Here is a 15177-nt window from a genome sequence, read left to right on the forward strand (position 1 = left end):
TAGGAAGAAAAGGAAGTTAAATACGAATTGGATTTGAAGGTGAAGACTTAAGCGACTAAAACTGGAAGCAAACTTCGGATTAGATAAAAAATCGGATTAGATAAGACTTCGGATTAGATAAGAGTTTGGATTAAATAAGAATTCAGATTAGATAAGAGTCCAACCAGCAATGTAAAACTAGATCGAAGAAATATTATATAAGTGATGGCTAAGCTCCATATACAAAACAGTAAACGGAACAAAAAACTAAGTAGAAAAAGATATACAAGGGTGAGTAATATGGCATGGCAAGGCAGCATGCGATGAGGAATTGGAAATCAAGTTTGTGGAAACGTCATGGATTTCATGAAGGTTCTAGATCAAACTGCACGGAAAATAAAACGGGAGGTGAATATTATGTAGAAAGTTATATATTGTTTTTTATGTATAGAGTGCGACCTGCGCTCAGATAAGGCATGTATGGAGCGCGACCTGCGCCTCAGGCGTGACTGAGTTTCAGTAGCTAAGCGCGACCCACACTCGTCTCCAGTACAAACAGAGCGCGACCCGCGCCTCCTGTTTTTCAAGTCACCGACTGTTTTATTTCTTATTTTGTAACATCTATATAAACAATTGTAACCTCTTTAGAATACAATCAAGTAAATATAGAACTGAATTGAATTGAATCCTCTAGTTTAACATATTAAAGTACTCAAAGTTCCAGAGATTGAAGAGAAGGTTTTGGATGCAACAAATAACGAAGCTTGGGGTCCTCATGGGTTTGCCCTAGCAGAGAGTGTCAGCTGATCATGACTACACTCTAGACAAGACTGGTGGATGGCGGTCGAAATTGGTGCCATGTTTATAAGGCGTTAGCTGTTATAGAATATTTAGTGGCACATGGATTAGAGCGTGCACTTGATGATATAATAGAACATACTTTTCAGATTTTGAGCATGTTGAGCATAATGGAAAGGATACAGGAATTAATGTAAGAAAAAAGGCTGAAACCATTTCTGGCCTTTTGAGCAATAAGGACAAAATCCAAGAGGTTAGAAATAAAGCTGCTGCAAACCGCGACAATCAATGTAATTGACAGTTGCCAACTGTTCTAGATATTTCGGGCTTTCATCCACTGGAATAACATATAAATCAAGTACTCCCTCTACAGGATTTGGTAGTAGCAGCTTCCAGCAAGGTGAACCATATGGAGGTCTAGATTCAAAAAAGGAGGGGGAGATGTTCAAGGATAGTTATAGAGACGGAGATCGCCTTGGAGGAAATGGATTAAGTAAGGATGGTCAACAGAAAAATCAAGGATATGGAAATAAGTTCGGACGTAGAAATCAGTCTAGCAACGAAAACAATGGATAACAAAAACGTGTGATTGTCGATAGCATGAAACAAGTATGTCAATATTAGTTATTTTACAATTGTGGTTAAGTTAGAAATTCTGATGAAAAGTTTTGTATTTTTGTCGCAGGTTGAAACGAATGTGTTATACGAGCGACAAGTCCACGAAGAAAAGTTTCGATTAATGTCTTAAAAGAATTAAATAAGCTGACATAAAGGTTTGCTAAGAAAGTTCCGCTCAGAAGATTTCCTTAATACCTTAAACGAAATAAAGAAGCGGGAGAAAAGTTTCGCTCGGAAAATTTTGCTCAGAAAGATTGGCTCAATGAAGCTGTTGAAATGATTCACTCAGAAAGATCGTCTCATTGCCTTAGAAAAAAATAATGAAGTTGGCGGAAAGTTTTCGCTTAGAAAGTTGACGTAATGGCACGGAGAAATTTTCGCCGTATGGAGAAATGGCGATATTATGAACAAAATATCTTCACAAAGAGTCGACGGAGAAAAGTTTCGCGCAAAAAGGTATCAATTAATGTCGTAGAAGAATTAAAGAAGCTGGCAGAAGTTTCGTCTAGAAAGATCAGCTCAATGCCTTAAAAAAAAATGAAACTGTCGGAAAGTTTCAATTCACTCGGAAAGATTCGCTCAGAAAAATCGGCTCAATGCCGTAAAAAAAATAATGAAATTGTCGAAAAAGATTTTGCTCGAAAAATTTCTCATAGAAAGATCGGCATAATGCCTTACAAAAACTAATGAAGCTGTTAAAAAATTTCTCGTAGAAATATCGGCACAATGCCTTAGAAAAAATAATTAAGCTGTCAAAGATTGTTGCTCGGAAAATTTTACACAGAAAGATCAGCACAATGCCATAGAAAAAATAATGAAGCTGTCAAAAAATTTCGTTCGAAATTTTTTTCTTAAAAAGATCTACACAATACTGGAACCATTGAATTTTTCCAAACCAATGACTATATAATTGTGTGAATGTAATAACATAGAGCTAAAACGTTTTTTGATGAAAAAAAAAAAAGTATGGATTTACTATTGAATATCATTGTTGTGTCAGAGAACATACCTGTGGAAAACTGACAATGTTGTTGAGTTATGTAGATGAAACGAAATAGAACGAGACGCCTCCATGTAGAGAAAAACTCCCCCAATGCTAACTTAATTTGACGAAATTAGACTAAGCGAGCGTAAAAATGTTCAAACTTAGACTGACGAAGGTGAATGTGTTAACATGGGCGGAATTTATTGTAGCGATAGTAACGAACTAAGCGACCGTAAAAACGTTCAAACTTAGACTGACGAAACTAAACATTGTAACTTCGTCAGATTTTGTCGTAGCGATAATAACGAACTAAGCGAGCGTAAAAGTGTTCAAACTTAGACTGACGAAATTAAACGTGGTAACTTCGTCAGATTTTGTCGTAGTGATAGTAACGGGCTAAGCAAGCGTAAAAGCGTACAAACTTAGACTAACGAAGCTAAAAGTTAGATTTTGCCATATCGACATTAACAGACTAATAAGCGAGCGTAAATGTGTTAAAACTTAGATTGACGAAGCTAAACATGGTAACTTCGTCAGATTTTGTCGTACCAATAGTAACGGACTAAGCGAGCGTAAAAGCGTTCAAACTTAGACTAATGAAACTAAACGTGGTAACTTCATTAGATTTTTGCGTAACGATAATAACAAACTAAGATAGCGTAAATGCGTTCAAACTTAAACTGACGAAGCTAAACGTGGTAACTTCATCAGATTTTTTTGTAGTGATAGTAATAAACTAAGTGAACGTAAAAGCGTTCAAACTTAGACTGACGAAGCTAAACGTGGCAACTTCATCAGATTTTGTCATAGCAATAGTAACAAACTAAGCGAGCATAAAAGCGTTGAAACTTATACTGACGAAGTTAAACATAGTAACTTCGTCAAATTTTGTCGTAGCAATAGTAACAAACTAAGCAAGCGTAAAAGCGTTTCAACTTATATTGACGAATCTAAACGTGGTAATTTCGTTAGATTTTTCCATAGCGATAGTATAGTAACGTACTAAACGAGCGTAAAATCGTTCAAACTTAGACTGACGAAGCTAAACGTGGTAACTTCGTCAGGATTTGTTCGTAGTGATAGTAACGTACTAAGCGAGAGTAAAAGCTTTAAAACTTAGACTGACGAAGCAAAACGTGGCAACTTCGTCAGATTTTTTCGTAGCGATAGTAACATACTAAGCAAGCATAAAAGTGTTCAAACTTAGACTGACGAAGCTAAATGTGGTAACTTCGTCAGATTTTGTAGTAGTGATAGTAACGTATTAAGCGAGCGTAAAAGCGTTCAAACTTAGACTAACGAAGCTAAACGTGGTAACTTCACCAGATATTGTCGTAGTGATACTAACGTATTAAGTGAGCTTAAAAGCATTCAAACTTAGACTAACGACGCTAAACGTGGTAACTTCGTCAGATATTGTTATAGCGATAGTAACGAACTAAGCAAGCGTAAAAGCGTCCAAACTTAGATTGACGAAGCTAAACATGGTAATTTCGTCCAATTTTGTCATAGCAATAGTAACAAACTAAGCGAACGTAAAAGCGTTCAAACTTAGACTAACGAATCTAAACGTGGTAACTTCGTCAGATTTTTCCTTAGTGATAGTATAGTAACGTGCTAAGCGAGCGTAAAAGCGTTCAAACTTAGACTGACGAAGAAAAACGTGGTAACTTCGTCAGATTTTGTCGTAGCGATAATAACAAACTAAGCGAGCATAAAAGCGTTCAAACTTAAAATGACGAAGCTAAACGTGGTAATTTCGTCAGATTTTGTCGTAGTGATAGGAATGTATTAAGCAAGCATAAAAGCGTTCAAACTTAGACTAACGAAGCTAAACGTGGTAACTTCGTTAGATTTTGTCATAGCGATAGTAATGAACTAAGCGAGCGTAAAAGTTTTCAAACTTAAAATGACGAATCTAAACGTGGTAACTTCGTCAGATTTTGTCGTAGTGATAGTAACGAACTAAGCGAGCATAAAAACGTTCAAACTTATACTGACGAAGCTAAACGTGGTAACTTCGTCAGATTTTGTCATAGCGATAGTAACAAACTAAGCGAGCGTAAAAGCGTTCAAACTTACAATGACGAAGCTAAATGTGGTAACTTCGTTAGATTTTGTTATAGAGATAGTAACAAACTAAGCGAGCATAAAAATGTTCAAAGTTATACTGACGAAGCTAAACATGCTAACTTCATCAGATTTTGTCGTAGCGATAGTAATGAACTAAGCGAGCGTAAAATCGTTCAAACTTAGATTGACGAAGCTAAACATGGTAACTTCGTTAGATTTGTTGTAGCGATAATAATGAACTAAGTGAGCGTAAAAGCGTTCATACTTAGACTGACGAATCTAAATGTGGTAACTTCACCAGATTTTGTCATAGCGATAATAATGAACTAAGCGAGCATAAAAGCATTGAAAATTAGACTAACGAAGCTAAACGTAGTAACTTCGTCAAATTTTGTCGTAGCGATAGTAATGAACTAAGCGAGCGTAAAAACGTTCAAACTTAGACTAACGAAGCTAAATCTGGTAACTTCGTCAGATTTTGTCGTAGCGATAGTAACGAACTAAGCGAGCGTACGTAAAAGCGTTCAAACTTCGATTGAAGAAGCTAAACGTGGTAACTTCGTCAGATTTTGTCGTAACGATAATAATATTGCTGATATAAGATAAGATAAAATGGTATTTTTACTTACGAATAAGTAATTAAACTCAACACAAGTAAAACGAAAGCAATTTTCTACTAAGGGTTTATCAAAGTTTTCTACTTTCGATGTTATCGCAATAGAGTTGGAGTAGAAGATTCATTCCACTCATAGTTCTTTAGTATTAGGGTTTTCTAAGGTTATCAATCTATCCAAAAGTTAATGAGAGTATGATGGAATTTATACTACGATGCAAATTGTATTAACAAGATATGATAATTTGACTACAGAATACTAAACTTGACTATATATTTTTTTTAAAACAATAAGCTGGGGTTAGGCTGACCCCACCTGTATCTATTAACCAAAACCAAAACGTACATATCTGGTGCCTAATGCATCCTCCTCTATGAGCTTACTAAGTTCTCTATCTACTGGAGGTCCATAAAGCATCAGTTCATTACAATGAGAAGGAGCTAGTCCTGCAAGATGATCTGCAGGCCTATTGGCCTCTCTAAAAACATGTGAAAATTTACAGCTCATGAAATTCAAAGCAGTGTCTAAGATGTGTGCCAACACATTCTAGCAATTCCATGGCGGTTTAGCTATCTTTGTTGCTATTTGAATTGCTGAGAGAGAATCAGATTCCACTTCCACTTTTAGAAATCCCATTTTCTGGCAAATGCAAAGTCCTACCTCTATGGCTTTCATCTCTTGGTAGATAATGGATTCCTCGCCTCCACTTCCTGTAAACGCTGCCAACAAGACACCCTTTTTGTCCCTGATTACACCACCGTGACCCATTCCCTTCTCTGACAAGGACCCATCGGCATTTAACTTCACACTATCCTGTTCTGGGCACTTCCAATATACACTTTGTTGTTTAACTCTTTCAAACTCTACCTGAAGCCCTATAGCTTGGCATATTCTTCTCGCTGCTATTGAATCTTCCATTGATGTGATCTTGAGCTGTACATACGCCTTCATCCTTCTAAGAATTCTTTTTAAAACCACTGCTGCTGGTTGTGCGTTATTCTTGAACCGTCGGGCATTTCTTTCTTTCCAAATCCCGTCTACAACAGCACAAATATAGACTTTGACAATTTCAGTTGCTTGGCTTACTCCCCGGCAGAATCGCAATATGAACGACCATTCTCGATTTGAATTACGGTGATTTGAAGTAATGCCCAGCACCGACATGATTCTCTCAATGATTACCCGAGAATATTCACACTCAAAATAGAGATGGTTGGAGAACTCTCTACTTTGATTACAAAGATAGCAGGAAGAATGGGTAAGGATTTTTTTTATACACTAACCGATCTTGAGTTGACAAGCTATTGGAGAACAATTGCCAGCACGTAAAGGAATGTCGTGGAATGACTAATCATCCCCAAACAAACCTCTGCCATCTGACTTTCCCTCCATGTCTTCTCAAGGCCTCATATGCGCTGCTTGACGTGAAATACCCACTTTGATATGGCTTCCAAATAACTCTGTCTTTCTCTAAATGCCTCTCAATTTTCGTAGACTTGATGTCCTCCCTTAGACGATTACACTGAATATTCTCAACTATTCCATTCCATTCTCCACCTGATATTAGCTCACTAACCTTTGCATTGAGAGGGAGCTGAATACTCATGACAACTTGATTGTTTGCCAGAAGAGGGCTGCTGTTACACCATAGATCATGCCATAAAAACGTGTCTTCTCCATTTGATATCGCGTAAAGGATATAATCTTTAGCATGTTTTCGACACTTGAGAATGTTTCTCAATGACCAGGAGCAGTCTTTCGGTACTGCCATGGTCCACAAGTAGTTGTTCTTGAGCTGGTTCTTCCATATCCAATCAACCCACAGAGTGTTTTCTTTGCTCGCTATCTTGAACAGTAATCCACATTGTGCACCTTTGTTCTATGTTTCCATATTCATAATGCCCAGCCCTCCCTCTTCCTTTGCTTTGCTGATAGTACCAATACTTGCTTGGTGCACACACCTTTTGATATCAGTCCCACTCCATAGGAAAGTAATACAAATTCTTTCCACTTGTTCTAGAACAGATATTGGTAAAATGAAAGTTCTGGCCCAATAGATATGAAGAGAGCTAAGAATCGATACAATCAACTGGAGCCTGCCTGCATGAGAGAGCAAACGTGCTTTCCAATCCTTGATTTTCCCAGTTACTTTTTCAACTAGAGGTTCACAATCTTTGATACCTAATCGAGCAGAAAAAAGTGGGAGACCAAGGTATTTCACTGGAGGTTTGACAAAATCAATACCCAGAACTTGAGCCAAGTCTAAAGAATCTTGATGCCTCATAGCCCCAGTCATTATGGTAGTCTTCTGGGAATTGATTTGGAGCCCTGTAGCTTCACTAAAGGCATGCAAACAATCTTTGAGGGCTGCAACAGAAGAAACTTCCCCTTTACAGAAAATCAGAACATCATCCGCAAAGGTCAGATGGGTGAGAAGACTCCTTTTGCATTTCGAATGATATTGGATCAACTTGTTATCAATACTCTCTCTGATCACACAACCCAAAATCTCCATGATTAAAACAAAAAGATATGGGGACATGGGGTCGCCCTGTCTTAGACCTCTTCCTCCCGCAAAAAACCCTTCCGGTGATCCATTTAAAAGAATAGAATAGTAAGGTGAGCTTATACACATCTGTATCCATCTCTTCATCTTTGGTGGGAAGAGAAATTTATCCAACATGACTAGAATAGTTTCCCAACTTACCATATCATACGCCTTTCTAATATCCACCTTGACTGAGCATCTTGGGGTACCATGTCTTCTTTCGTAGCCTCTCAACACTTCATAAGCTAGAAGGATGTTATCTTGTATCGATCTCTCGAGGATAAAGGTAGATTGATTCTCATGTACTAACTCTGAAATAACCAATTGCAGCTGAGATGTAATCACTTTGGAAACACACTTGTACAGAGTATTGCAAAGTGCAATAGGCCGATAATCTTCCACCTTAGAAGGATTGCTCTTTTTTGGAATTAGGCATAGAAACGTAGCATTTGCTCCCCTCAGCATCTTACAAGTTCTGAAAACATTCCTGATAGCATTCAAGACATCCTGCCCCACTATATCCCAGCAGTGTTTAAAAAAGGAAGGATTGTACCCATCTGGCCCTGGCACTTTATTATTCTCCATCGCAAACAATGCTTATCTGATTTCTGTATCAGTGATATCGGCGTCCAATACCTCTCTCATGACTGGATCAATCACATTTCTAACTTTCAAACCCATAAAGAACTCTCTCTGGCTAATTGATGGGGCTGCAGTTCCCACTGTTTGGGTAAAATACTTTACAATACTCTGTGCGACTTCTGTCTGCCCATATACTGTTTCCCCATTGTCGTTGGAGATGGCCCATATTCCTTTCTTAGCCTTTTTTTCCTTCAAAGAATTGAAGAAGTAACTAGTACATCTATCCCCATATGTACTCCATTTCTCCTCTGATTTCTGTTGCATGTCTATCTCTTCAGCTCTTACTAGCTCAATATACTTCTTCATGGCCGCCCTTTCTTTTTCTCCTATATTAACATCACTTGAATTATTCTGGAAATTTACTTGAGCATCATGTAACTCCTGCCTAGCTGAGTTCACTCTCTCATGGAGATTTGAAAAATTCATCCTTGCCCATGGCCTTATTCTTGTCTTCAACAACTTCAGCTTTTGTACCAAGATATACATCAGGTTATTGTAAATTTTGGTGCTCCATACTTCCTCTATCATGGCCTTAAACTCTGACTGGTAAACCCAAAAATTTCGAAATCTGAATGGAATTGGAGTTCTGGAATGGTCAACCCACGTAAGGAGCATTGGCGAGTGATCCGATACTCCTAGAGGTAGAAACTCAGCTACAGGATGAGGATAACGAGCCAGCCACAAACTGTTTACTAGGCATCTGTCAATCCTTGACATGATTCTGGCTGTACCAATAGACTTGTTCCACCATGTGTAGAAAAATCCAATTGAGTTAATGTCGAGGGCGGTCCGTGATTCGAAGGCAAGCATTGAATTCAACAGCTTCTTTCGGATGCATTGGGTCACCCCCCCCCCCCCCAATATTTCATTAGCCGCCTTGATGTTATTAAAATCCCCAGCGACACACCACGGTTCTTTAACTGATTTATGAATACCCATCAAATCCTTCCACAAATCTAGTCTCACTTTAGAATTATTACTAGCATAAATAACTGTGAATAAAAATTCTTCCGCTCTTGGAAGATATTTGACTCTGCAGTGAATGAATTGTTCAAAGTCTACTATCTTATGAACTTGAACAACTCCAGGATTCCAACAAACCCATATTCGCCCTGACTGACTCTTGTCGTAATTGTTTACATGCTCCCATGAAAGACAACAAACCCTCCTAATGATATCATACTTTGGTCTTTTGACTTTTGTTTCCAGTAGCCCAAAAACACATAACTTTTTGTCTATTCTCACCTTATTTATTTCTGCAGCTTTCAACAAATCATTTGCTCCCCTCACATTCCAAACGCTAATAGGTTCTATCATTGGTCCTATCATTTTTTGTTTTTCGAACCCTTGGGCCGGCCCCTACTCTTGCTTCTTTGTTTTTTCTTTTCATTAGAACCATGATCCTTTTTTCCTTTGCTTCGGGTCACCACACCTCCTGGTGAAGTTGGGGGGATAGGCTCCCCTGACAAAGGAATTAAGTTCTTGTCCTTGAAGTATTCAGTTTCCTCTACAGAAGTTTCATCATCAGACATCTCCCCATATCTTAGTGCCTCAAAGTTGTTATGGTATTCCTGCTGCTCGACGTCGTACTGCAACAATTGATTCAGGCTCAAATCTGTCACAACTTCTTGTACTATCTCCACATAAGGCACTATGGCAGTACTCATATCACTCTGTTCGCTCTCTTTATCTCTGTCCCTCTGGTCGCTAACTGTGTCACTCAACTAACCCTGCTCAGTTCCAAAAGGAACTGATTTCTCTACCATATACATCTCCGGGATCTCAAGACTCAAACTAGATTCCACCACTGTACCCTCAGCCAAGTTACTATTTGCCACTTCAGTCTCATTTACCCCTTGATTCACTATAACCATCTCTACTTCCTATGTTAAGTTCCCTGTACTCTGGTTAATACCTTGTTCCTAGGCAACATCAGTATCCACACCCTCATCACAGTTTTCTGGTAAATGATATTCAGTACTTGCAGTATACGTCCCACCAATAACCACCTCTCCATCCACTGTTCTCAAACAACTACTTTCAGGTTGAATCGGAGTATTGTCAACCACTACTTCTTTCTCTCTAGTCCCCCGAGCCTCAGAGTTGCTCGTTTTCCTTGTGCAGTCTGCAGTAAAGTGCCCAAAAGATTTACAATTCCCACACATCTTAGGAATCTATCCATATTCTACAGCTATCCTTCGTATGTCATCCTTACCCATTTCTACATCAAAGAATGTTGGGAGTTCTGCAGTACTCTCAACTTTGACACTAACTCTTGCATATTTCAATCTTTTCCTGTGAGCAGTAGCATCATCCATACTATCAGGAATCCCAAGACGACTTACTAGGTAGCTCAACTCGTCATCCGTCCATAACTCCTTTGGGACATTATGCAAGTTTACCCATATGGGAATTAATTGCACCGAATTTCTCTTTCTTTCTATGTCTTGAGACCATTTTGATATTACAAAGCATCTTCCTGAAATGTAGAAAGCTCCAGTTTCTAAGACCCTCTTTCTATCCTCACTATTAGAGAACTTAAAGTAAAATAATTCTTCATCTGCAACCATCTCAAAGTTTCCTTTTAGTTTCCAACGTTTTCTCAAGAGGTCCCTCACAGTTAGGAATGGAAGCCATTTCTCGAGAAAGAATCCTACTACATAATCATGCCATTCAGTGATACCTTTCATCACTAAGTCTAACGGTATCTGGGTGATACCATCAACAATTTGAACATCAACTTTCTGTAACGTATTGTTTAAAGGTGAAGTCTTGCCAGCTTGAAACAAAGAACTCCAAGGTGCTGGACGTGGTTGATCTGAAACCAGTTCTCTCTCCTCGCTGATGTTGTTATTAGTCTCTCTTGCCACTGAATGGAGGGGAGGGAAATTTTGATTGTTAACCGAAATGTCCGCCATGTCAAGGATAAGCAAAACAACTAGAGGGGCTTGAATGTTGTTTCCTTTTCAAAATTCTCACTGTAATCAATGAAGAATTTTACACAAAAAGGAATGAAACAAGATGCTTGAGAAGATAAGAATTCTTCTCTAAGCTAAATTTAACTAAAAGCGGCAAAAAAAATGGTGTATTGGATCACTACAGCAACTTATGTTATTTCCCTTCCTATCTCCCAATGAGTTGTCCCCATGAGTTGTCCCTCCCTTGACTATATGAAAAGGAATTAGGTGGGATTGATTCCACCTTAACTCGACTTAATTAACTAGCGAAGATTCGTTGTAATCCGAATTGCAATGCTTTTGCATAGCAATTGGGTGTTCCTAATCCCTAATTGTTCATGGTAATCTCTACCAATTATATAACAACTAGCATGTGAAGCAATTAAACTCATTCTCATGGTGAACTAATTACTTTCTAGATTGGAATGAAAAATTACAAGTATTCTACGCTAACAACAATCAAGCTTTCATCAAGGCTTCCTCAAACCCCTCTAATGAAGGTTTAGCCTAGAGTCATTAAACTATCATTTCCAATTGAATTTAAACAAGACATCATATAAAGATTGTAAATTTACTAATTTGAACTCAAATGGAAATCTAATCATGCAAGAATTAATTGAAACTAGTAGTGACAAATAACTAAATCTATGAATTGAAACTAAATAATTAATGGAAAATGAAACTAGATTATGAAGAACTAACTAACTTTATTGATCTAATGAAGAAATAACAATTGATTTAATAACTAAATTAAAACAAGGTAAATAAAAACTAATTAATTAATGGAGTCTAAATCTAGATCTAAAACTCTATGCTAATGGCTACCTAAAAACCTACTTGCTTAAGAGTTAAGTCTTGTGTGTGAAAATGGAGGAGACAAGATCCACATTTTCGTGCATGGGCTGAGGAGCCATGTTTCGAGCCCAAAACCCAATTTCTTCAGTCCATAGAGGCCTTTTCAGCTGGATTTTGCTTCAATAGACTTTTCGTCCACTTCTGCTCTTCTGATTAGATCAAGGTTTAGACCATTGGAAAGATCTTTCTAAGCCGGGTGTTTTGACATAAGGTAGGCCCAATTCTGAGGTCTGAGTCCAAAGATATGACATTCGGAAGTTCTGCTGACTTTTGTGCGTTGTTTCTGCCCGCGTTGACTTTGACTTTTCAGCTTTGACCAGGCTTTAAAAAGGCTTTTTCTCCTTGAATCTTGGCCTTTAAACACAGAACTTCTTAGCAACCAACCCTTGCTCCTTTATCTCGCAAAAGTGACACATTTCTGCACATAATTGACTCCAATGCCTGAAATACATAAAAACACGTAATCAGCATTAACTTTTATTTATTACTCACATAATTGGTCTAAAAGTATTATTGTTAGGGGGTTAAAACAACAGTTTTGGACTCTTATCAGTTACGATGGAAACAAAATTATATCATTAGAACTTAAGTGAAATAAATACTTTATTGATCACCAAATCTTGAAAAGTGCAAAGATAATAACGGAAAAGAAAATTATTGAACTGGAAACAGGCTAACAAATTTTTGTCCAGATTTTGTTCAACTTGTCTATTTTTTCCACTCACTTAGTAAAATAATTTGTTATGACGAGAAAGAATTGAACACTGCCAGGGGTTGTCGAAAATAAACCATCAATGTCAAGGCCCCATTTCGCAAATGACTAATGGTTATGGATTGGATGACGCATCATCGCGGGAAGTTTTACCTATATCATCATGTTTTTGACAAAGCACACACTTTTCGGATAGACACTTAACATCTTGTTACATGTATGGTCACCAATACCATTGGGTAATTGCTCTGTGAGCGAGACTTTTCCCCCGGGTGTGGTGCTCATATAGTCCTGAATGAATATCTTCGAGGCTTAGTAAATCATTCGTTCTGCTCAAACAATGAAGGAGATGATTGAGATTTGTGCCTTTGTGATAGAGTTTTTGGTCATCAGGAATTCCAGAGCATTGTCAGCTACATGATCATCGTTTGTAGCTATGGTAAATACTGAGACATTATCAGTGCCAAGCTCGTCGGGATCATCTGACAGCATAAGTTGTTGATCTAGTGTTGTCGTGACAGTGACAACTTGATTTTCCACGGATAAGTATATGATAGAATCAGGATGCTTTATATCATAATGCGGATACTACACAATACTGATAGATGAAAATTTTTATGCAATTCGTTGAATTAAGTCAAGATAAACAATAGTTCTATCATCGCGAGCCGCATTTTATCATTCAAAGTGGCTAGCGACTAACTTAGAATAATTAATTGTAACTTAATCACCCCCAGCTAAAGAGTTGTGCGTATACCATAAATGACAGCTTCGTACTCGGCCACATTATTTGAAACATCAAAACCCAAACGTAGAGACCTCACAATTATGTCTTCATTCAACTTCCAGATGACAAAACCAAGACCGGAGCTAGACTTATTATGTGAACCTTCGGTGTAAATCCAGCAATCAGTTGAAATATCGGATAAGTATTGCCAGTCATCGCCCCCGGGAGGTAATGATAATTAGGGATCGATATTTTCCTCATCCAGTAATGCATTCAATATAGGAATATCATTAATAAGAAAATCAGCCATTAGCGAAACCAAAGTTTGTCGCTGTTTAAATGTACGAGTGTCAGAGACAATGTTGTAAGCGCTAAGATAACCTTTTTCATTCTGCGAGTCGATTTGTAGACATTGCGAAAAAATGTGCGCAGTGGATATTCAATATAAACTTCGACTATTCCTTCCTAGCTAGAAATAAGTTTAAGACGTCTGGCAACATGAAACAAGGCCAATGCAATTTTCTCAATGCAAGAGTGCATCGATTCAGCTGATATAAGAGTCTTGCTAATAAAGAATATTAGACGACTATCGGCACTATCAAATGTTATAAAACATGATCGAGGGTTTTAAATAAGAACCACAAACGGCGCCAATTATGTTTCGACCAAATATGATCAAAACACTAAGTGGTGATGAAAGAGATGAAGAACGTATAAAAATAGTGAAAAAGCGATGGTGATCGAGAAAATGATGAGATTGTACCTTTCGGTTGCCTATGTACCCAAATTATCGATGGGATCAAGTCTCAAGAACGTAGTTCTGTATGAAAAATAGTTTGGTATTTATATATGTAGAATAAAGACTTCTTGTAGCTCAAGTAATTGTAATTGAATATAACTCTTAATTGATAATTATCTCTTTGATAAGAAACAAATCTTGACATAAATTAATGTACATAAGTGGCAAGCCATGTGACTAAGGTTTAGCCCTAGACACATGAGTTAATGGGCATGTACATCAATCTATGATATTGAAAATTGGGCTTTAGCCCTGTCGATTAAACGAATAAAATAAAAACCCCTACTAATGGAAGTTTTCCACGTAGGTGAGGGTCAAAACATGTACATATGACACACATGTAGGATATGTATTTTATGTATTCACCACCACAACTCTCTCCATAACGACAAGCTCTCTTTCCCTAAGTTCTAAAGACTTTTGTACATCATTATTGTCTTCCTTTGTGAAATTATGTTCTAAACATGTAAAAAAAAACTCTCCAATAATATAGCAACTGACCCTGTCACGCCCCGATTTTCATAGCATCCGAATTGACAACAAATAGATTTTTATTATACTTTTTATGTCATCCAGATCCTACAAATCCCTAGGCGTGAGCTGAGATCGCAATATAAATTGTATTTAATTACAACTATAAAAAAATTGCGGAAAATGATAACTTGCATTAATCCAATATCAATAATCTCCAAGTTAAATTACAATCATCCTGATAGTTCGAGGAATATCAAACCGAAAGAAAGATAAATAACAACGTCTTAACTTATTAACTAGGAATCCAACATACAATAAAATAAAATAAAATCTCTAAATAAATAAGAAAAATAACTCCTAAGCAAAGGCATCTACTCCAAATGGAGCTACACGATT

At 37.5% G+C, this 15177-nt stretch overlaps 2 protein-coding genes and 1 pseudogene across 2 annotated transcripts; 1 reads left to right on the forward strand and 2 right to left on the reverse strand.

Moving 5' to 3' along the window:
• The first annotated feature begins 336 nt into the window (after window positions 1-336).
• Window positions 337-1353, forward strand: LOC147504675 (clathrin interactor EPSIN 1 pseudogene; annotated as a pseudogene).
• Window positions 1354-6418: 5065 nt separating this feature from the next.
• Window positions 6419-6838, reverse strand: LOC147504676 (uncharacterized). The gene has a single exon (XM_086605312.1). It carries the CDS (start codon window positions 6836-6838, stop codon window positions 6419-6421), a length of 420 nt encoding a protein of 139 aa, XP_086461438.1.
• A 1374-nt stretch (window positions 6839-8212) lies between these two features.
• Window positions 8213-9586, reverse strand: LOC147504677 (uncharacterized). Its single transcript, XM_086605314.1, has one exon. It carries the CDS (start codon window positions 9584-9586, stop codon window positions 8213-8215), a length of 1374 nt encoding a protein of 457 aa, XP_086461440.1.
• Window positions 9587-15177: the final 5591 nt, after the last annotated feature.

Source organism: Coptis chinensis, chromosome 4, assembly GCF_015680905.1.
Source record: "Coptis chinensis isolate HL-2020 chromosome 4, ASM1568090v1, whole genome shotgun sequence".
Taxonomy (NCBI): Eukaryota; Viridiplantae; Streptophyta; class Magnoliopsida; order Ranunculales; family Ranunculaceae; genus Coptis; species Coptis chinensis.

Bases quoted from the DNA above. Each gene is read 5' to 3' on its own strand.
- LOC147504677 (XM_086605314.1), bottom strand. From the start codon at position 9,586: ATGATAGGACCAATGATAGAACCTATTAGCGTTTGGAATGTGAGGGGA.
- LOC147504676 (XM_086605312.1), bottom strand. From the start codon at position 6,838: ATGGCAGTACCGAAAGACTGCTCCTGGTCATTGAGAAACATTCTCAAG.